This window comes from Camelus ferus, chromosome 28 (assembly GCF_009834535.1).
Source record: "Camelus ferus isolate YT-003-E chromosome 28, BCGSAC_Cfer_1.0, whole genome shotgun sequence".
In the NCBI taxonomy this organism is placed as follows: domain Eukaryota; kingdom Metazoa; phylum Chordata; class Mammalia; order Artiodactyla; family Camelidae; genus Camelus; species Camelus ferus.
The window spans coordinates 923,767-947,395 of record NC_045723.1 but is presented as its reverse complement, the minus strand read 5'-3'; the positions used below and the strand labels follow the sequence as shown (position 1 = coordinate 947,395).

General features: G+C 46.9%; 1 protein-coding gene across 9 annotated transcripts in view; it reads left to right on the top strand.

Annotated features, from left to right (window-relative positions):
- NPAS2 (neuronal PAS domain protein 2) overlaps positions 1–23,629 on the top strand; it is a 195,022-nt gene that overhangs the window by 134,010 nt on the left and 37,383 nt on the right. For all 9 annotated transcript variants that reach the window (XM_032469704.1, XM_032469706.1, XM_032469703.1 and 6 more), the window contains 4 exons: positions 3,436–3,584; positions 10,704–10,795; positions 15,591–15,680; positions 22,660–22,780. In XM_032469704.1, coding sequence (XP_032325595.1) covers positions 3,436–3,584; positions 10,704–10,795; positions 15,591–15,680; positions 22,660–22,780 — 452 coding nt within the window. The remainder of the gene's footprint in view (positions 1–3,435; positions 3,585–10,703; positions 10,796–15,590; positions 15,681–22,659; positions 22,781–23,629) is intronic.

Below are 23,629 nucleotides of genomic sequence, written 5' to 3'. Positions count from 1 at the left end.
CAGCTTCACCTGTGAAATGGGAATGATAACAGTACCTACCTTAGAGGACGGTTGCAAGGATCAAAGGAATGAATACATATAAGGACTTAAAACGTACTATTACAAATTTAATGTTCAGCAAGTGTTATGTGTGTAACCAGTGTCCCATGAAGGACATCAGGAAAAATAACTTGGGATAAATAAGTTCATTTGTGCCATTTTTTTAGAGTCCACATATAAGTGATATCATGTGATATTTGTCTTTCTCTAACTTATTTCACTTAGTATTATCATCTCTAGGTCCATCCATGTTGCTGCAAATAGCATGAGTTCATTCTTTTTTATGGCTGAGTAGTATTCCATTTTGTCTGTGTGTACACCACAACTTCTTTATATAGTCATCAGAGCAGCATTATTCTTAATACCCTCAAACTGAAAACAACCCAATGGAATACTAGTCAGCAGTCAAAAGGAATGAAATATTAATAAATGCAACAACATGAATGAATCACAAAAACCTTGTGCTAAATAAAAGTCAAAGACTCTGTGCTATCTGATTCCATTCAAGTCACATTCTAGAAAAGGCGAAACTATGGGGACAGCAGACCGGTGGTCACCTGTGGCCGTGGTCCAGGGGAGGTCAACACCAAAGACACAGGGGAAAACCTTTGAGGATGAAAGAACTGTTTTACATCTGAGTTTTGGTGGTGGTTACACAATTACCAAAATTCATCAAACCGCCTACTTAAAATAGATGGATTTTATTGAACATAAACAATGCCTTAAAGGAAAAAACAAACCCATAGGCTGTTTGTTTAAGTGTCTCTCAACCTGTTTTCCCCATGCCTTACGTGGTGGTATCTGGGACCTGCCAAGCAGCCCTCCTTCTTGGAAATAAGGTCATTCAAGGCTCTTTTTTTCTCTCTTGCCTCAGAGCTGCGGCCCCAGCTGACACTGACCGATTTCCAGTGGGCACCATAGTGTGTCCCAGGCGGAGGCTGACGGAAACCAGCTTGTGTTCCTGTCACTAATGATATAAGCCTTCATCATCGTTGTCTCTGCCAGGCCGTGTTCGCTGTCATCACACCCATTGAAGAGGAGAACAGAGTCATAACGAGCCGGTTGTTATGGGCTCACAAATAATTCATAATGGGCAAACTAGGACAGGAACAGAGCTTTTTTTGGCTAAGGAGGTTGCATGTCACTCTTCAAATCTAGGCCAAAAAATTATTTATAATGCATAGACAGTCACTGAGAAAGTTAAAAGGTTCCTTTCTTCTCTCCCCTGTGTTTGAACACCATGCTTTTTACCTTGGACTTGCAAAAAGTCATCTCAGCATCTTCCTGCTCCACCAGCAGTCAGTCGGGGACTGAGGGAGCGTGTGTGAGGATGGTGACTGGGCGAGGCGTGAGGCCTTTGTAGAAGCCCCAAAGGACTTCAGATCCTCCCGAAAATCCAAGGAGAGGTAGGAAGGAGGGAAAAGTCAGGGAAAGGAAGAGACCCTTAGGTAAGGGGGATAGCCACGCACTGTGGGTGAGCTTTGAAGAAGCGCCTCAGATATTATCAGGAAACAGCCCAAACTGGGATGCAGTCAGCAAAAGAGGGCTTGTAAACGGGTGTGCTGAGATAAAGACAGGTTGTGTGTAATTAGGCAGCACAAACAGGACGGTCATGGCCGCCATGGTGTCCAGGGAAAGGGCATCTGGGACATGTGCTGATGTCTCCAGGGACTGTTTGGGGAAGCAGAGTCTGTGTTGGTACTGACCCCTGTGGGTATTGGTAACTTCCCCAAGGGAGGTGAGACCCTCTGCGGAGAACCTGTTGAGTTGTCACCAGCCACCAGCATCCCATCCTGTTCCCATCACACACTGGCCGGTGGCCTCCCAGTGGGTGGTTAGCAGCCCTGAGCAACTGACTTCCGGGCCCCCGACTTCCGGGCCCCCGGGTGCCTGGGCCAGCAGGCAGACCATGTTTGAGGGGCCCTGCAGCTGTGGCCCCTGTTCTCTCTCAGTGAGCTGACTTTCTGGAACAAGTCCATCTGGGGTGAATTTGGGAGGCTGGGGGCCAGCTTTCCCAGCTCTGGGTCTCCTTTGGATTCTCTGGCTGTGGGGGAGGGGCTGGCCTGTGCTGCGTCATTAAGGACCAAGGCCTCTGGGCGGTGCTGCGTTCCAGACTTCCCAGGTGGGGGGTGCAGGAGCCTGGGGGGCTCCTTGTCTCGTAGAGCAGCCCTAATAGCTACTATTTCCTATCCGAGTTCCCAGGATCCTGGGGTTCCTCAGAGCCTCAGTGGCTCAGGAAGAGATCTCCTCACCTCGAACCCAGCAGCTCCACTTTCTTCTATTCTGTAGGCGTGCGGTATAGTATGCCTTTTTTAAAAAAAAAAAAAAAAACTCTTTTTAGAGCAGTTTTAAGTTCACTGCAAAATTGAGTGGAACGTACAAAGATTTTCTGTGTATCCCTGCACACACACAGCCTCCCCTGTTATCACAGAGTGGTCCATCGTGCAGCTGATGAAGTGCATTGACACATCCCGGTTCCTGCAAAGTCCAGGGTCTACATTAGGGTTCCCTCTTGGTGTTGCACATGCTGTGGGTTTGGGCGAACGTGTGGCGTGCACCGACCGTGGCAGTATCACACAGAGTGGTTTCCTGATCCTAAAAGTCCTCTGTGCTCCGCCTTCACCCCTCCCCGCCTCAGCCCCTGGCCGCCGCTGATCACTCTACTGTTCCTGTAGCTTCGTCTTTTCCAGAACATCATAGAGTTGGAATCCTACAGTCTGAGGGTTTTCACATTGGCTCTGTCACTTCGTAACATGCATTGAAGTTTCCTCCATGTCATTTTGTGAAGGGTTCAGCTGCATTTAGCAGCTTGCAGTCCCTGTCATGTTGGTCCTAGACCATGTAGGGCTTGTATATGGTTTTGTGGGGTGTGCCTGGACTCGCCAACAGAATGATGAGCTCTGGGCCAGCAGCGAGGACATATGTCCTGGGTGGCACTGGCTTTCTACCGAACACTCAGGACACCTGGCTGTCCATTGTGACTTGGCACCAGAGACTGGGTGCTTCCAGGTTGAAGGGACATGGTTTGGATCTGAGGACGGGATAAGAGCAAACCCCTCTGGGCTGTTTATCTTGATAAACAGCATGTCCATTTTTCTCCGAACGTTCCAGCTCTTTGGAGTCAGAGGGAGCAGAATCTAGGTCCAGAGCTGAACTGTACGCTTTTGCATCTGAGTCAGGACTTACCAATGCTGTCTCTTGTTGTGGCCAAGAATCCAGCATAACATTTTTCTGTCCCAGTTACTCAGCTCAGAAATGTGCAAACGTGACTTTCCCTGAAAAAGTTTTGCTAAGATGACCTCAGCTGAACACACTCTGATAGAAAGTACCTCCATTCTGTCCTAAAGCCTTTTCCCGGTGGACTGTTCCAGTAACCTGTGCATTTGGTGTTTCCAGAGCGTCTAGAAACAAGTCTGAGAAGAAGCGTCGGGACCAGTTCAATGTTCTCATCAAAGAGCTCAGCTCCATGCTCCCTGGCAATACGCGGAAAATGGACAAAACCACCGTGCTGGAAAAGGTCATCGGATTTCTGCAGAAACACAATGGTAAAGATTACACTTCTCTCCATTTTTCTCCCATTCTTGCCCTTTCCACTTGGTGACAACTTCATCACTTTGGTCTTCCTAATTGGTTCTGTCTCCACAGCAAACCCTATCTCCTTGGTCATAGTTTTCCTCTTTCCAAGGCACTCCGTCCTCTATAAAACCCCATCTCCTGTAGGTTTGGGACAGGACACTCACCTCCCAAATTGCCTTATTAGCCAGAGGAGGGGATCCAGAGCAGGCTCACAGGGGGCACCCAGCCCAAGTAACTGGCACTAACAATGGGAATGTCTTTTTTTTAAATTAAAGTAGAGTCAGTTTACAATCTTGTGTCAATTTCTGGTGTACAGCATAATGTTTCAGTCATCCATATATGTACATATATTCCTTTTCATAGTCTTTTTCATTATAGGTTACTACAAGATATTGAATATAGTTCCCTGTGCTATACAAAAGAAACTTGTTGTTTATCCATTTTATATATAGTAGTGTGTATCTGCAAATCTCAAACTCCCAATTTATCCCTTTCAACCCCCTTTACTCCTTGGTAACCATAAGTGTGTTTTGTATGTCTGTGAGTCTATTTCTGTTTTGTAAATAAGTTCATTTGTGTCTCTTTTTTTTAGATTCCACATATGAATGATGTCATATGATATTTTTCTTTCTTTTTCTGACTTACTTCACTTAGAATGACGATCTCCAGTTCCAACTATGTTGCTGCAAATGGCATTATTTTATTCTTTTTAATGGCTGAGTAGTATTCCATTGTGTGTCTAATTGTGTGTGTGTGTGTGTTTATTATAGCCTTCCTAGTTGGCAAGAAACGATATCTCATTGTGGTTTTGATGTGCTTTCCCCTAATGTGTGATGGTGGTGACCTTTCCTGGGCTTATTGGCCATTTGTGTATCTTCTTTAGAGAATGTCTACTCAAATCCTTTGCCTATTTCTAATTGGATTATTTATCTTTTTGCTGTTGAATTATGAGAGTTCTTCAGACATTCTGGATACTAAACCTTTATCAGATACATAATTTGCAAATATATTCCCCATTCTTAATGGTTCTTAAACACAGAAGTTTTAAGTTTGATGAAATCCAACGTACCATTTTGTTGTTGGTGGTGGTTTCTTATGCTTTAGGTATCATATCTAAGAAACCACTGTCTATGAAGGTCATGAAGATGTACTTCTGTGTCTTCTAAGAGTTTGATCATTTTAAGCTATAAATTAAGCATTTAGATACAAGCTATAGGTTGAACATTTGGAGATTTGATCCATTTTGTTTTAATTTTTTTGTATATGGAGTGAGGTAGGGAGTCAAAATTCATCCCTTTTATATGTGAACATTCAGTTATCCCAGCTACTCTTTTTTTTTTAATTTTTCAGTACTTTATAAAGATGTAACACACAAACAGAAAATACACAAATCATAACAGTGTGGTTGAATTAGTTATCTCAAAGTGAATAGAGCCAGGAAACCAACACCCAGATCAAGAAATAGAAGTTTCCCCAACTTAATAGAAGCTTACCCCTTCTAACTTACCTCGGCTTTTCCCCCAAGGTAATCTCCGTTCTGGCTTCTAATACCGGAAACCGGTTTTGTCTGTTGAGACCTTATTCAAATGAAATCATACATTGTGAACATGATGTTTGTGTGACTAATCCGTGTCCTTCCAGTGCTCTGGCTAGCTCCTTTTCATTGGTATCTAATATTCCATTCTATGAATTTACCACTTGAAACTATCCTTGAATTTGTGTCTTTCTCAAATCATCCTGTCTCCATTTTACTGTCCTTCAAACCTTTTTACATTTTAGCACTGCCCATCCTGTACTACCCTGTGGATGGTACAAAAAAAATGAAGAATATTTAAAAGGGTTTAGGAACTATTAACAAGCAAGAGGAACTGAAATTATTTTTTGCCTTAACCATGACACCAAACATATTAAAGTCAGAAATGTCAGTTATTGAGGAGATAATTACAGTTCTTCTGTGCTTACAGTGATGCTTCTCTGTCACTGAACATTTTCCTAGACAAGATGATTTCATGGAAGAGGGCACAGCTGGGACACTTTCTAAAGTTTCATTATACTTGTTATTCTTTTACTATTTAATAATTGTATATACCTATTAATATATGACAGTAATGATATATCGTCTTTTTTTTCCCTGAAGCTGCCCAGGGGAGAGTAAAGAATATGTTAATTGCTTTTGTTAAAAGTCAGGGAAGAACAATCAAGCAGAATTGAAATAAAGTATTGCAGCAGTATTTGATTGCCCCAATAATTTAATCAGAATGGTTATATTTCCTAAATAATGATTTAGCCAAATGAAATAGCAGGTTGGTTTGATTACCAAGATATTGTGCGCAAATGACTCAAATTAGGTCAGTGCCACTGAGAAGCAGGGCAGCTGTTAAATAGGGCAGCTGGGATCAAGTTCATCAGTGTGACATTTATGCTGGGTTCTGTCCACTGTGGAATTACTGAACTGTCAAATCTGAGACCTGGGAAGGATCAGTCAGCAGAAATGCAGCCTCCTCCTAACACCGGGAGCCCCTGTATCCATCTCGTCTTTGCTGTAAGACTAAGGCCTACTGCACAGAGTCCACTTAAAGGCATCCAGATCTCACCCATCCTTATCCCACACTGAGAAGATTCTATATTCAAAAGAAAGTAGAAAATCCATGACAGATTTTATGGAGAAAGATAGTGATTGGACCAACATTTGGATTAAAGCAAAAAACAAAAACAAACAATAACTTTTCTTATAATCCAAATGGACATGAAGTCCATAGGCACCTGCCATGGGGTGGAGGGTAGCTCAGTCAGTGTTCATTCCAGGCTTCCCTTGAGCCAGGAAGGCGTTGTTCTAAGGGCCCTAGAGAGTAACTCCTCAGAGCGTAACTCATCTGAGCCTCACAGCAGCCCTTTGAGTTAGTACCACTTCTCAAATGAGGCAACTGAGGCACAGAGGTGTAGGACCTCTAGCATCAGACAGCCAGGATGGTGCAGAACCTAACCAGACCTTCTGTCTCCAGAGCCCAAGTTAACATGACACCATACTGCTTCTCTGCAAGAGGTGATTCATGGGGGTCTTCCAGATCCTGATGTCACAGCTACACTGCAGCTGTCCTTTAGTCTATAGGCTATGGGTTCTCACCTTTGGCGGCCCCTTAGAATTGTCTGAGGAGCTTTTTAAAATGCATATAACTATAGCAGCACTATTTACAATAGCCAAGACGTGGAAGCAACCTAAATGTCCATCGACAGATATTTGGATAAAGAAGTTGTGTGTGGGGGTGTGTACACACACACACACACACACACACACACACACACACACACACACACAATGGAATACTACTCAGCCATGAAAAAGAATAAAATAATGCCATTTGCAGCAACATGGATGGACATAGAGATGATCATAGTAAATGAAGCAAGTCAGGCAGAGAAAGGCAAATATCACATGATATCACTTATATGTGGAATCTAAAAAAATGAGACACATGAACTCATTTACAAAACAGAAAGACTCACAGACATAGAAAACAAACTTATGGTTACCAAAGGGGAAAGGGAGAGGAGGGATAAATTAGGAGTTTGGGATTAGCAGATACAAAATACTGTATATAAAATAGATAAACAACAAGATCCTACTCTATAGCACAGGGAACTACATTCAATAGCTTGTAATAATCTATAATGGAAAAGAATATGAAAAGGAATATATACAATATATAACTGAATCACTATGCTGTACACCAGAAACTAACACAACATTGTAAACCAACTATACTTCCATAAAATAAATAAATTAAATAAATACATTTAAAAATGCACATTACTGGATGACACCTCACAGATCCACATATGAGACTTTCCAGGGGTGGAACCCAGCTTGTGAGCTGGAACCGGCTGATACCAGCTTGCAAAAGATGATTATTAAATTTCCAGGAGTTTTTGCAAGCCAGTTGACATCAAGTTGGCAGCTTGAAAATCAGCCATGGTCTGAGTGTTTTACATCACAGAGACGGGCAAACACTGCTTGTTGCAGGGGTGGAGAGCCCTGACCAGCACACCCCTGGGTCAGACCTAGGCATCAGTATTCTTCAAGCTGCCCAGGTGATTGCAGTGTGCAGCCAGGGTGAGGAACTGTGGATTTAGACAGGCTTTGTGCCTTAACGCTGCAGGAAGACCACATGGTACGTCAGGCACAGTGATTAGGTCCAGGGGGATCGCTTTAATTATTTAGCTCTTTTCTCAATGATCTTTCAAGCATCCTTATTTTCTCAGCTTGGGAGATCAACCTTGACCCTGCAATGCATGCTTTTTCTCTTTGAAGTAATCCAAAGCTAAAGGAGACTCTGACCATGTTTCTCTGTAGAGAAGCGTTGTGTTGTCAGTTTCTGTGATGAGGAGGAACCCCTCAATGATGTGAATAGCAGGCATATTGGACAGCTGTATCCACATCCTTCTAAATGTCACTTCTCTAGGACCAGGCTGACCTGTGTGCTCTCTTCCTCCCGTGCGAGTCTCAAGCTGATTTAATGTCATCTTCTCCCAATGTCACATCCCATTCCTCATCCAAGCCCCTTCAGTATGTCTGCCTCTGTGGGTTAGGGTGGGGTGGAGACAGCTGCAGAACCAGGAGAAGTGTCCCTGTGGGACAGAGTTATAGTTACCCCGCCCAGCAGAGTTTCTGCCTCATTTTCCAGACTCTTCCTTGACCACGTATAGCCCAGAGTCAGACTGCTTACTCATGCATCGCAGGAGCTGTTGGGAGGTGAGCATCTAAGGCACAACTACGACTTACACTATAGGATAGTAGACTTTGGGGTTCAGCTGTTAATTGCCCTATTTCCCTGAAAGATTGCTCCCAGGTTGCTGTGTTTCCCTTTCTGTTGAGAAACCACTTGGACCACATTTCTTTGCTAGTCCTGCCCTGTCACCTGCAGCTTATGGTCTTGGTCCCATCAGGTGCCAGGGGAGATGTGATTATAACACTGAAATCTATTCTCCAGTTTAACTTGCTTTGAGACATTATATCTAACGTAATTTTTTTAAAATATGCTGTGAATGGAGCCTTAACTTGCAAGGGCCATAATCAAATTGTTGAAAGCCAAAGTGAACGGAAAACTCACAAAAAAATAAAAAAGAAAAAAAGAAAGAAAATCAAAGTGAATGAAATGGCAGCTTGCAGGATTGTTATGCTGCTGTTTAGAAAAGGATCCAGTCACATCAAAAGACCCAAAAGTTACTTCTGTAAAAGAAATAGATCTTTCATTTTCCTTCACCATGGAGTTGGATGAACCTTGTCTAAATCAGATTTGGGCTGCCAGAAAGATTCTTCTCCTGGACAACCTAGTTTGATCCTCATAGTCAAAACAATTTTACCATGAGCATCTGTATTGGGAAAAGGGAGAGGGCATTTATGGGCTTAACTGATGAGCATGGCTTCGGTTCATCTCCTTCCTAAGTGGTCACATGGTGGCACCCATTTGTCTGAGGATCTGGGAATTTCACCCTCTCCTCCTTGCCTCGCCCCCCTACCCCATACCCACAAGGAACACTGGTCAGATTTGTGTGCAGCGCCCTGCCTCTGCTTCCCAGGATGCCTTTCACTGTGTGCAGCCTCTGGCCACAGTGGCACAGTGGCCCCAGCTGCGAGGGGTCCCCACACTGGGCCTGGCTGGTGGCCCTCATCAGTGCTGTTGGCTGACCGCCTGCCGGACACAGTTTCTTTCCTGAGTTTCTTCCTGTGTTCCGTGACCAAGAGCTGTCAGCAGCTCTTGTGTGCTCCTTTAAAATTACCAAAGACAAAAATCCAGTTCTGTATGGCAGCAACAATTGTTCTTTCTGAAATCGAGAAGGAGGAACCCTTCCCCGCAGAGCTGAGCATTGCAGGGAACATTGGGTGACTGACCTCAGGCAGGTTTACAGAGTCACACGTGGTACTTAGCCCTTCACAGCATCCTCATTCACGAGTAACCACTGAAGTCATTCCGATTCCTCCACTCCAATGTCAGGACACGTTCTCCAATCTCCATGCCGAGAAACTACAACACGGTCAAAGGAGAAAGGCTTTAAATATCTCTCCGGTTTAGAGTTTATAGATGATCTGCCTGAACAATTCACCTCTTCTAAGAAGTTGTTGAACAGAATATGATTCACTCTGAGACAAGAGATAAATCATAAGTACTTAGGTTCTTCCTAGCACCAAGAAAATATTCCCTAAAAAACCTCTTACTCCATAAAGTGGAGCAAAACGTTGGTTAGGTAGTTAGATGGAGGATAAACTGGAGAAAAAACAAATATGTTCAAATAGAGCACTTGTGCTACCTGTAATGATCCCATCAGAGATATTTTAGTAATAAAACACTCTTTCAGAAAGGCAGAAGCACTGGGGTATTTAAGGAGCCCTGTGTAGATCCATGACGATTGAATTTACAAAAGGAATAATGTTTTTGGAACAAGGTAGTTAATGAAACAGGCAAAGTATAGATGAACCCCAAAAAGTTTTGGGTAGAGTATATGCTGGCCTTAAAAGCAACTAAGTAACATGTATTTGTATGGTTACCTTCCGTAACTAGAGATGCTGAAAGATACATGACAATCTGCATGGATACGGTAGGTTAGGTACCACACGCCTAAGATGATTCTGAAATTTTGAAAATCCCAGATCTTTAAAGCGTTTTGTTTCACCTCGACCACAAAGAAGCAGCTTAAGCGTGGCCCCTCCGCCCCTGTGCTTGCTTCTGTTGCTTTGATGGGTGGCTTCTACCTGACTCCAGCCACCGCTGATGGGCTGTGTCATGTAGGAGTTCGAGGGCATGGAGTGACTGCTAATAGCAGGCACCCAGTGCACAGGGTGGGGCACTCTCCTCCCAGAAGCCTCATTAAACGGGTGTGAAAACATCACGAGATGTTTTTAGGCCCATTATATCCAAAATTCCCAGTCCTTGGAAATCAGAGTAGCAGATTTCCTTCTCTGGACTTCTTTTAAGTAAATTACCCATTTACACAAAATTACATAGAAATAACATGCACTTTGTTTATTAATTCCAATTTCTAGGTACCTTTGAATCTAAAAACTTATTTATGGTTTTTTTTTTTTTTTCTAGAAGTCTCAGCGCAAACGGAAATCTGTGACATTCAGCAGGACTGGAAGCCTTCCTTCCTCAGTAATGAAGAATTCACCCAGCTGATGTTGGAGGTGAAATGCACTCTTCAAATTAGCTTAATGGGTTGCAAATTAAAAAATAGTTGCTTGTTCTGGATAAGGCCCTGTGCCCAAAGTAAACAGTGCTTCTTGATCCTGGAAAGAGGGGGGTGGGAAGAGATAGGCTGTTGAAACTCTGCCTGCAGTTGCTTATGTTTTTGGCTACAGAATTGGGCGGTAGAAGCGAGAATCCCTGGACTTAATGGGAGGGTGTACTGTTGCCATGGCGACCGCAGAGGCGGGCCCAACCGCAGGACACCAAGTGGAGTCAGAGAGCCAGGCAGGGGCAGAGTTGCAGGTGGGGAGAGAGAAGGGAGGAGGGAGGAAGATTCCATCTCTGCACTGCATTGTGGAGGCTATAATGCCACTGATTCTATTTTTTCCCTTAGTAGGACACATTTTGAAAGCAAAAGTCTTCTTTTAAAATTATGCTTTCAACTTGAGCTCGTATTCCATCGACATGACATGTGGGTATCAACCATAAGTGCCCGTGCCCCACCACCCAGCACGCGCTCTCTCTGTGCCGAGAAGGATGCTCACATGTCTTCCTCCAGAAAGTTAGGTGCCCGCGCCCATCTGCTGGCCTGTATTTGAGGAAATCTGGCTGATCTGGGTGCATGGCCTTCCCCGACGTCATGTTTCTATATGAGTGAAACCTCTCGGTATAGATGAGGCTAAGTTTCTGCAAAAAAAAAAAAACATTGGGCTGGTGCTGACGTCCAAACCGGGGATGAGGCCGGGAGTGAACAGACATGTCGGTGGACAGAGAGAAATCTCCAGACATGTCGTGTCTGAGCCCTTGAATTAGAAGAAGAAAACTGGGACAGATGAGTTCAGCGAAGGGAAATTAGGCACTGGCTATGTCAGTGGTTCCTGGCAGGGCTTTAGAGAGAGGCTCCTTGGGACCTGTCTTTCTGTATCTCATCTTATGTGCCTATATAAGACTGATGTAAACTTTAATTTACATAGATTAACTATGCAGAAAACAGAAAGTCCTGGAGTAAGAAAATGCCAGAATGAAGATGTCCAAATATTATGAAATATAAACGCATTAATGAACATTTGCATGAAATGAAAGATACTTAAATCTGCACGTGAACTATATTTAAAGGAAATACAGAACATTCTCCAGAAGCAATGCATTTTAAGTATGTTAAATTTAGAGCAGCTTGTGAAATGTAATGTTGAATTCATGCATCATTATGCTACTTCACATAAATTGTTTTATCTCTTAATTCTTAGGGAAAAGTAGTTAAAATGCAGGATCCTGTATCACCCAGCCTCTTTGTAAGATCCTGGAGCCCAACCTTTTTTTTCCCCCCCAATGAGTTTCAGGGTATACAAAGTATTTGAGGAAACAAGACTTTTATAAAGTTAAAAAAATGTATAAAAGTTTGGGCAGAAAGACAAAACTGAGTCTTAGGAGACTAGAATTTCTAGAAAAAGATTTTAGATTTGTACAGAGATGCTTTATGCACTGTTTCCTGCTCCTGGTGTGGACTTCTTAACTCGAATCTAGAGGAAATCATGCTAGATGAGTGAATTGGACCCCACATTAAGCCTGTGTAACAAGCAGGCCTTCTGGGTGAATTGCAGCTTTGAGGCATCTGGGAAACCCACCAACTAGTACTTTTGATTTATCTCGGACTCTTTTAGGCTTTTGTTCCAACCTGTTGGTCTTCAGTAGACACAGACCTGGTGATGGGCGGCTGGAGCCACCTGTAGCTTCCCTGTGATGGTCCCCACAGAGTGATGCTGTCGTGTTCCACCATGCAACTTCTCCATAGTGTATCCCAGGCCAGCCGCGTGAGCCCTTCCTTTGCTCAGAGCCAGTTCAGGGAACATGAGGATGCCAGGTCTTTGTAACTAGGAGCTTCCCTTTTTGAATGAGGACAGAGCCCAGGACAGAAGCCGCCAGGCCCCAGGGAACTGCCCTGCTGGTGCCGTCTGGATGGGAAGCCCTCCTCCTTCCCTGTTCTCTGACGAAGATGGTGGCTACAAGCACTGGAACCAGTCAACTCAACGGGGGGAAGCTCTTGTCGACGGGCAGTTGGGGAGTGTGTGGTATTTCTGAATTTCATTTAGAAAAGCTGCAGCTGTCCTTTCTCTTAGCCCAGAAGTTGTCCCAGAGAAGACAAGAAAACATTCCATAAGAACCAGGAATTGGCAGGAAGGGGTGGTTTCATTGCCCTCTGGGGCATGGCAGATGTGAAATTCAGCCTGTTATGATGTCTCTGGTGTCCCTGAAGCTCCTGCCGAAGTCCCGGTTGCACTGAGAGGTGCACATCACTTTTCCATCATGTTCTATTGAGTCATTCTCAATTGCTGCCAATGGGACTTCTGAAACCGCAGCGAGCGTTCTTAAAGCAGTGACTCAGTGCAGTTCTCGTGCATTTGATGGAAAATGCCAGTGAGCTGGTGCGCGTTATCTTCCATCTATAAATAACCTTCAGCTTTTTAACACCCACTTGCCTTACACATTCGACAGGGGCATGGGCTCACTGTGCAAGAAGATCGTTTGTATTGCTTCTCCTTTTCCTGATATTCTAATCTGCTTTTCCCAAAATGGCCCAGCTAGCATCATCAAGAGTGCTCCCACCTCTTCAGAAAAATTCACCTTCAGGAGCACTGCAAATACGATTTTTTTTTTAATTTTAGAAAAATACTCGAGGGGTAAAGAAACAAAAGTCACTAGGATGTACCTCTGTGCTCACCATGAGCCATGAATCTCATCCAGAATTTCTCCATCTCGGCACTCTTGGCGTTTTGGACCTGATAATTCTTTGTTTTAGGGGTATCCTTTGTTCTAGAGGTGGGATGTTTCAAAGCATCCTCGGCCTCTGGCCACTAGATGCCAGCAGCATCCACCCAGAAGTGACAACCAAAAGTGTCTCCAGACATTGCCAGGTGTCGCCAGGTGGGGCAAAATTGCCCCCAGTTGAAAAACATGGGTATAATCCAAGAAGATGAGGTCTGCTTAAGAAATGTGCTTTAATAGATTTTTTTCAGTCTTCATCCTGCAATACATAAATGTTAAGTAATAGGTGACCTGTGTTAGTTTCCTGGTGAAATGAACTCTCTCCCACTTTGGCACGGGGGTAACGGCGCTGCTCTGGCCCACGTGGGGCACTGTGGCTCCTGCTGCTGTCCGCTTAGCCACACCATCCTCACCTGGAAGAATCCGTGCCCTTTTGGCTGCACAGATGCTCAGTCATGCCTGGGGGGATCTAACTGAGTGCATGTAAAATGTCTCCAGAACTTTCTAAGCACATATTTCAGTTTGAGGATTTCTCCTCCCTAAAGTGGAAAACTTCCCACTCTTGGTGAAGATGGTATTTCAATGACACAGTCAGTGAAACAACAGTGGTAGTTAACAGTGACGGTCAGCCTGAGCATATTCTGCCCTCAAAGATTTGATCTTGTGAGATGGGCTCTGTGTTTTATCTCTCCCATCTCATCTGTGCACCTGGATAGCGAGTTGCCAGTATGACCCCACTCTCTGCTGAATAGTCTGACTTTTAGACATCAACCTTCACATGTGTCTTAAAAGTGGTTCCAGTGGTTCCAGTGCTTGTAGCCACCATCTTGGTCAGAGAACAGGGAAGAAGGAGGGCTTCCCATCCAGAAGGGACCAGCAGGGCAGTTCCCTGGGGCCTGACGGCTTCTGTCCTGGGCTCTGTCCTCATTTAAAAAGGGAAACTCCTGGTAATGAAGACCTGGCATCCTCATATTCCCTGAATTGGCTCTGAGCAAAGGAGGGGGATGCATGGCTGGCCTGGGATACACTATGGAGAAGTTGCATAGTGGAACATGACATCATCACTCCGTGGGGACCATCACAGGGAAGGTACAGGCAGCTCCGCCACCCATCAACAGGAAAGTGTTTCAAGCATCTGATAAGGAATCTGGAAACAAAACAGCCAGCATGTCTGTGAGAAATCACTGATGGTCTGTATCTTTTCATTTATACCACGGGCACCTAGAGCAGTGTGTTTCGCATCCAGCAGGCGCTCAGGAAAAACCTCTAAACGAATGGATTTTTCAGACATTCTGAAATGTCTGAAATGCAGTCAGCCCTGCGTGTCTGCGGGTTTCACGTCCACTGTTGGCTGAATCCAGCTTGCGCAGAGCCAGGGGCGACTCTCAGAGACATGAGCATCCTTGGATTTGGGTACCTGCAGGGGTCCTGGAACCAACGCCCCATGAAGACGAGGAACGACTGTACTTTTTACTTTGGTGGATTAATGTGAACGTTCCTTATAAACAGCTCCTCCAGGAGATATTTATTTCTGTGCCAGTGAATGTAGGCAGAGGCCCATCCTGACCTGTAGGCAAGCTTTCTATTTCTAATGCCTCTGTGAGGTCTGCTATTCTTTAGTAAATGTTTACTTCTGAACTCAAAGTGGTCTTGGGGGTAGGGAGACAGGGAACATAAAATACCACTGACATCTTTTAATGGTAATTGTAGTATTTCTGATTTAGCCCAAATGTACGCTTATCATTAAGACTGCTTGGGTAATTTCCGTGGCTGAATTTTGTTTCGCGGTAACTGTAGGTCAGATTTTTCACCCCATCTTTTTGTGTTTTGCAAGCACCTTGCCTGGGCTGGACAAAGTCTGTGTAAGAAACCACCCTGTGTGTGAGACAGAAAAGTGCTGTGAGATTAATCGTGGAAATTTGCGAAAGGTTCCGACAGAGTCGGTGTCATGACGCGGGGTCCCTGGCCTTGGTGGCCTCCTCCTCCGTGGAAGCATGACTCAGGGGCCTTCAACTGTGGCATCTTTTGCAGGCCCTGGACGGCTTCATCATCGCGGTAGCGACGGGCGGCAGCATCCTCTATGTTTCTGACAGCATCACGCCCCTCCTGGGGCATTTGCCGGTGAGTATCTGCTCCGACAGCCTTTGCCAGTCCGCGGCACCATCTCTCCTCAAGAACCATTCAGATCTCAGGGTGGAGGTCCTGCAGGTGTGCCCAGGGGGTCTGTGTGTGAGGAGGTTTAGGGAGTGCCCTCTACCAGGCCAAGGCCAGGGTCCCGAGGGAGGACAGGGGAAGGCCTGTGTCGTCCTGGAACGAGCAAGGAGCCGTGACCTCAGCAAGGCAGGGCCTGGCATGGGAGCCGTGGTGCAGATCCTGCCCTTTCAGTGCCCCAGATGCCTGCCAAGGAGCCGTGGGCCCACGGCACAGCTAGCGGAAGTCAGAGCCTGCGTGGAGGCTGATAGCCACCTGCAAAGAAAGAACGGCCCCCTGCCAGCTGGTGCAGCAGAGGCTGGAGACGGCACAGGATCTGGGCATCACGGGGGACAGGACTTTGTGACACTTGCTGGTGGGAAGGGTTCAGTGACATGGATGATCCTGGGAGGCTGAACTACTCTGGGAAGATGTTGCTGGACCAGGAAGGCCTTGGGGAGGGAGGAAGTTTTGGGCAAGAGGGCAAGCTCTGCTGTCCCCGGGGAGTCAGGCGGGGCGTGGAGGAGGGTGGTCACCAGCCCTCCTCCCTACTCCTCTTCCCTCCCTCCCTCCTTCTCTCACTCCCTCTCCCTCCCGTCTTCCCTAACACTTCCTCCTATCAGCGTGAGCCTTGCTGGCTCTCTGGTACCCTACACCAGGAGGCACTGACTCACAGAGCAGCCCCTGGCTGGTGGAGGGTCCGCCTTTGCAGGCCCCTCCAAGGCATTTGGCCAGCCTTCCATTTCCCACCACACCACTGTTCATTCCCACAGAGCCTGACCTTGAACTCCACCTCTGCCAGGAGCATCCCTGTGGACCGACTGGAATAAAATGTCCTCTCTTCTCTTTCCTCCCAACAAGCCCTGCCCAACTGCTAAACCCTCACCACTCCACCCCACACACATCACTGGATGAGCAGTCAGTGAAGAGGAGGGTCCCAGCCTGCCCTAGCCTCCTGTCCATAGGAGATCTTGGGCCAGGAGGATTCTGGTGGCCTCTCCTTAGCCGCACCTGCCCAGGAGCAGCGTGGCCTTGCTCTGTGGGCAGCTTACTCCTCTTCTGGCAACAAGCCCAGCTTTGCTAATGGCCCAGGATTCCACATCATCCCAGGCCTTACTTTTCCTCAGAAGCCACTCCCTGCTCCCGTCACTTCTGCAAAGGATGCTGTGTGGAGATCAGGTCACTGTCCATGGTTTTCCTTCACCAATCACCATGTGTTGCAGCCCAGAAGAGCATTTTGTAACTCTGCGAGGCAGATTCCTTTACACTGCTCCGAACCCGTCTGACTTTTGTGGTTCAGCCCATTTCCAGGGTGCGCGAGGTCGGGGGTTCTCTCCTCCCAGAGCCATCGGAGGAGGTGGGTCCTCACTTGGCCCTCAGGAGTTGGGAACACAGTTCTATCCTGATTCCCATCTTGGGCTAAAGCAGCGATGAGGCCGATGTGAGGGATACACAGGTGACCCCATCAAATCAGCCCAACTTCTGAGCTGGGGAGATGGGGTGCTTCTTTGGAGGTTTGGGTTTTGTATTGAATGGACAGGGCTGGGCGGTGTGAGGCATGGGTGGACTGCAGAGACCTGTAGCTTCCTGAGTGACCGGGAGTAAGACGTGGGAGCCCAGAGCTGTCTGGGGAAACAGGATTTGCCCTGTTCTGCTTTCTGCTCTTGGGGTGATCTGATAACCCAGTTGCCACACGTAGCAGAGGGGACATAGAAAGTAAATTGAGAATTGTTCTGATTGAAAATTATGGAGCAATTTAGGGTCACCTTTTCAATTATTTTCTCACTCTGGAAGGGGTAGAAATGACCCCGACTCTAATTCATCAACACCGGGCCCATGTGAATGCTTGTTAAGTGCCTGTCTATGGACCCAAGCCCAGACACACGCCATAGCAGCCCTTAAGCTCCCCAGCAGGAGCTGAGCCCAGAATGGCCAATACCCACATTTAACTTCTATTTACTTTTAGCTTACACTGCCCAGTTTTTACCAAAATTGGCACCTTCTTTCCCCTTTTTACTTAGCATCCTTGCTAGCGGGTAGACAAGAGACTTCCCTGGTGCCGATCAGCATATGGTTGCGCCATCACCTCCACCTGACAGAGGATGAGACTTTAGGGGGCCCGGCCAGTGAGGGGCAGAGCAGGGCTCAGGCCACGCGCCACTGACCGTGGGGCCCAGGCTTGTCACCCCTCTGCTCTGGTGGTCTCCTGAGGCCGAGAATTCTGGGTGCGACTGAGGAATCCTGCTTTCAGTTTAGTCCACTTCAAGTCGGGCTTGCTCATCACTCAGGACAAGTCTAAGACCTGTTCACAGATGAGGCGGTGATTCAGACGGCCCACGTGAGATTCTTTAAACCTTAAGGGTTTGCAGTTTTGTCGAGAGATTTCAACAACATTAAACCATTAGAGACTAATGGTAGCTAATAGTTACTGAGCACCTTGCTTCCTGGTCTGACACCACAATATCCAATCTCGCTTTGTGACCTGCCTTTCCCTCTCTGTAGGGTCTTTTGATGAACAGAGAGCATCTTTTGAGTTGGTACTTTTTATATCTGAATTAATTCATCACTCCTCCAGGGTCGAAGCTCCTCTCTGTACTATCTTCGGAAAGTGCTTCTGTTTGGCCATCAGTTTGATTCTGAATCTAAACTGAATCAAAGCATGTCACATAGGCCTCCCACTCCCCGGTCCGCCGGGGCACCCAGCCCTGACAGCTTCCCCAGCCCACTCCTGCCTCTTCTCAACATGAGGCTTTCTACCAACCCCGTGTTTAACCACGCCCGACACAGATCTCCAGCTGGAACCACCAGGGCCCCTGGGGATATCGTGCACTAAATGTCCACACAGCCCCATCCAGCCCCACCGGCCAGCGGATCTGCTCCTGTGCAGGCTCGCTCAGCTTTGGGTGCTGCTAGTTCAAAGACAGCGGGAGGAATACGCTTCCTGTCTCCTGGAGCCCTTTCCGAGCAGCCCCAGCCTCTCATGGGGCCTTCAGAGAAAACAAGGGAGAAGTGCAATTGGGAATTTAGGACAGGCGTTTAGACTGAAACTCAAAAAAGAAATTGGGAGTCTGGATTTGCAGATACTAACCACTATACCTAAAATAGACAATGGAGTCCTACTGTTCAGCACGGGAACTATATTCAATACCTTGTAATAGCCTATAATGGAAAAGAATGTGAAAGATAATATATATATATAACTGAATCACTGTGCTGTACAGCAGAAATTTACACAACACGGTAAACCAACTGTGCTTCCATAAAAGGAATAAAAGGAAATAGATGGATAAATAGTAGAGTGAAACTCAGAAAAGGGCCAAAGTCTTGATAAAGCAGCCAAGGGCACAGCAGTCAGTTGGGATCGAGAACCGTCCATCTCCGGCAGGTAAACAGTGTTCCTGAAAATGTGATTCGGCTGTGGGGAAGGTGCCATGCCCCCCGCCATTCTCCATAACTGCCATTATTTTAATAAACAGAGCTCAGCGCATTCAAGGGACCGTTCAGCTGCAGGTACAATGATTTCCTCTCCTGTAAGTGCTAGGGTTGAAATTTTCAAATTACCTGTTGTTTGCGTTGGTTTCCAGCACATGGAAGTGGCATAATAGTAATGTGATGGCCAATACGTATACAGAGCTTTCTCTGCGCCAGGGGTGGTTCTGAGCCCTCTCTGTGTGTTGACTCATGATCCTCACAAGCCCCTCCTCCCAGAGCGCACCTCCCCCACCTCCCTCCAACTTTTGTCTTTATTCTGTGCAGAACCTGTAGCCAAGGTTCCCTGCCCCTCCGCCCTCTGGCCTGCCAACCGCCTTCCACAGGAGCAGCGAGGCCAGGCGGCCCCCCACCCTGACCTCCCCCACCCCCGCCATCAGGGAAGTGGGCTTGGACGAGCCCTCCAAGAAAAGACCAGGGGGTGACTTCGTTATCATTTTCAAGTATCTGAAATGTCTTCAAGAAGAAAGACTGCTGTCATCTGTGAGCATTAGTCATGTTCTAAAAAACCCAAGGGATTGGGCTTAAAATAAAATTGAGAACATCAGAAGGAACTTGGAGAAAGCCAGAATGAGAAAACGATAGCACGGCTGTTTGGGGGTGGGTGGGGGTGGCAGGGTCTTTGTCCACAGAGATCCAAACGGGGCATCCATGCCGGGAGCCGGGGAGCTGCCGGCCTCCCCCCTCCCTTCACCAGCGGCCACACAGCGTCCACCTTCCTCACACCCCTGGATGCTGACTGCAGGAGGCGAGGGGCTGGGCCTGCTTTGTCGGGCTTCTTGTGGGTGTGGGAAGCAGTGGCTGGCCCACAGCATCTTTGGTTGGATGATGATGCTGGTCGAGTCATCTGGGCCAACTTCCTCTGCGTCTCCCCTTCCCTGGGCCTGTTTGGACTTGGACCACCTCTAACCTGGCTCCTCGTGGTCCCTCGCTGCTCAGGCCACTAGAGGGTCCGAAATACAATCACAGTCCTGCCCTCACCTTCCTCCATGACCCAGGGGATCCACTTGGCTCAAGGCTTATCCCTGATTCCTTTGCAGTCTGCTAAGCCCTGGCCCCACTGCCCTTCCCTGCCCCTCCCACGCCGCTCGCCCCTCCCCCACAGCGCTGTCAAGGCTCCCACGCCCACCCCATACCTACTTTTGTGCAGGCTGTGCCCCTGCCTGGAGCACCCAGCCCACCTGGCGGACATCGTCTGGTCCCCAGAGCCCCCTTGAGGGCCCCTCCCTCTGGGAGCTGTCTCTGGGAGGCTTCTCCTGCCCCTCAGTCTTGGATTCGGCAGCCCCTGCTCAGTGTCCTCGGGTACCTTGTTTTTACTTCCATCACAGCACATGCCAAGTCGTTCATTCAGATCGTCAGCACATTTTTCTTGACGGCCAAACACCATCCGATGTCAGGGGTACAGGGTGAGGCGGGCAAGGGCCCACGTCATCACATGAAGGAACAAGACAACTTCGAGTCGTTCAGTACTTGGTTATGAAACACCCGCCATGCCGGGCATTTACTGAGCGCTCGCTGTGTGACCTTGTATCTGCTCGTGTCGCCCTCATAGCCCCTCATCTTAAGGTCGAGAAAAATGTGGCTTGGAGGGCAGAGGCGGCTGTCACACCCAGCCTCCGGGGCTCTCACCTGCCTGGCCAGTCCCTCCCGGGCTGGACCACCAGGCAAAGATGCGCCCTCCCCCAGCGGGTACAGACAGCAGGACAAGTGCAGTGGAGGGGCACAGGGGCCGGAGCAGCAGGGGGAAGGGCACCATTCTGGGCAAGGTGCTTTCTCAGATAAAGTGACTTCAAAGCCGAGACCTGGACGATGCTCAAGAGTCACTGAACAGGAGAGGATGCAGAGTGTCCCAGCTGAGGGTGCAGTCTGGGACAAGGCCCCAGAGGAAGGAGCAAACCTGGCAAACCGGAGAAAAGGGAGTTTGGGTGCTGGAGAAGGGCCGGGTGGGGGCACAGAGCCCGACGTGTGGATGGAGAGGTTGAGGCTTTGTTCCTGGAGCTGTCGGAAGCCAGCGTCAGGTGGTGACGATCTGATACGAGGCTCCTGGCCGTTGGTGGAGAGCAAATAAGATGGAGACAAAAGTTGACATGGGAAGACTTGTTTGGCCAATTCATTCCCCAGAAGAGATGATGATCTGGATGAGGGTAGAGAAAAAGAGAAGTGAGTAGATCTAAGAGAATTCAAGGGAGGGAAATGTCCCAGCGCTTGGACAGTTTGGATGTGAAGATCGGGGTGGGTGGGGGAGGACAGGTTGCCACGCGGGTGGCTAGCGTGGGCAAGGGGCTGCTAGGCAACATGACGTGGCACCAAGAACACAAGGGAAGGAGAAAAACAGTGATGACATCGGGGGTGTGTGCGGATCTGGGGTCCCTAGGACCATCTGAGTGGCAGTCAGAAGGTTCAGCCAGGGCACCCAGAGCGAGTTGCCTGCATATACAAATTTAAGGTCATACACAGACTGTGTTTGAAGCTGTCAGAGGGGATGAGTTTACTGAAGGAGACAGAGAAACTGATGGAGACCTGCCTGTCTCCTCTCTCTCTGCAGTGTGGTCACCCACCTGCACTGTCCCGTCTGGGAGCCACTGGCCACCTGGCCACATGTGGCTATTTAAATTTTAATGAAAATGATTAATATGAAATACAATGAAAAATTCTGCCTTCAGTCCTACCAGCCCCATTTCAAGTGCTCAGAAACCATGTGGCTGGTGTCTTCCCTAACGGACCATGCAGATTACAGACCATTTCCATGATCACAGACCAGTCTGCTGGACACCATTGGATCTAGACTAAGGGTTGTATTTATTTTGTATCCATGGTGCCCAGGCCCTCAGAAAAAAAAAGGTGGAATTCCTTCAATGAGACACCTTTAGGAAGTAAACAGGCAGCCATTTGCTGGCCTAAAGATCAGAAAAGGAACCCATCCATTCTTTAGGGGCCTTTGGATGAGTCATTGGCCCCACGCTAGGGCCCCATGCTGCCCACACCACCATCCCCACATGCCCCGGCCAGAACGCAGGAGTGTCCGCGCATGGGCTCTCCAGCGAGAGAGGACCCTGCGTGATTATCCAGCTTAACTTCAGTCTTGCTTCTTTCTTGGGCCCACGGGCAATAGAATAGATGCATTTGAAAACGTCAACCCTTTTAGAATCACTTTGCGGAACACCTGAAACTAACACAACATTGTGAATCAACTAGACGTCAATAAAAATTTTAAAACAATGTTTTAATTTAAAAAAAAGCCTTTTAGATTTACAACTCAGAATTACAGAGTGACAGATTCAGAGTCTTCACAGAAAATCATATCCTGAACTTCTCATTTCAGAAACCAATTCTAAATTGTCACAAAGGTTCAGTTTTTGCTTTTGCTTCTGTTTTTCATCTTCGTTAAGTGTGGACCTTTGTTCTTTCTTTTCTTTTTCAGTCGGATGTCATGGATCAGAATTTGTTAAATTTCCTTCCAGAGCAAGAACATTCAGAAGTTTATAAAATGCTTTCTTCCCATATGCTCCTGACGGATTCCCCCTCCCCAGAATACTTAAAATGTGAGTTTGACTTCACTCGTTTGACAAGCTAGAAAGATAAGAATTCTACTTTTGAAAGAAGGTTAGAATGAATTAAGAAGGCAGGACTAATTTTAAGAATAATTTTCCTTGTGACTCAGAGCATTTCCAAGATCCTTAGAGGTATATTTTAAGTTTAAAGCTAAAACTGGCATTTGGAATATGTAAGCCATTTAACTTTTATGTGGAAAATTTGAGAGCACAGAGCTTAAGCATAATAACTTGCTTCGCTTGTAATACAAGAGATCCCTTTTTTTTTTTTAACATGAGAGTCTTTAAGTCACAAATGGTCAAATGGTACAAAGAAAGATCCGTGAACAGTCGGCTTCTTTTGGAGGACACTATAATGCTAGACGTGTGTGACAGTAAGTGACCAACTGAAAACTGAGTAATTAGATCAAAAATCCAAATTCTCTTCTGAGGCTGTCATCTGGTTATTTATCTACATTTGCAGAATTTATGGAATTTTAAAGTCTCAAAATTGGCAAGCTGGATAGAAGGCTGGCCTTGGTCCCTTGATAAAGCTGAGCCACATGTCACTGAGTGAAGCATGTATGTGGCTGGCGAGACCAAGGTGCCTTGTGCTTGTTCAAGCCCCTAGACCATTTTCCAGGAATAATGTGTCCTGTTTTACACCTGATTTTACTTCAAAGCAAAGTGAAAAGATTAAAGACAGCCGCTCTATGTCAGCAGCTTCATTTTACTATACGGTGAGAAAACAGCCGGAACTAATCAGTGCCGACAGAACCAACCACAGACATCTGTGAGCAAATTAGGGCTAATTGGGTCCAAGTCTGGAATGCAGAATAGCTACAAACTACGGAGGGGAAA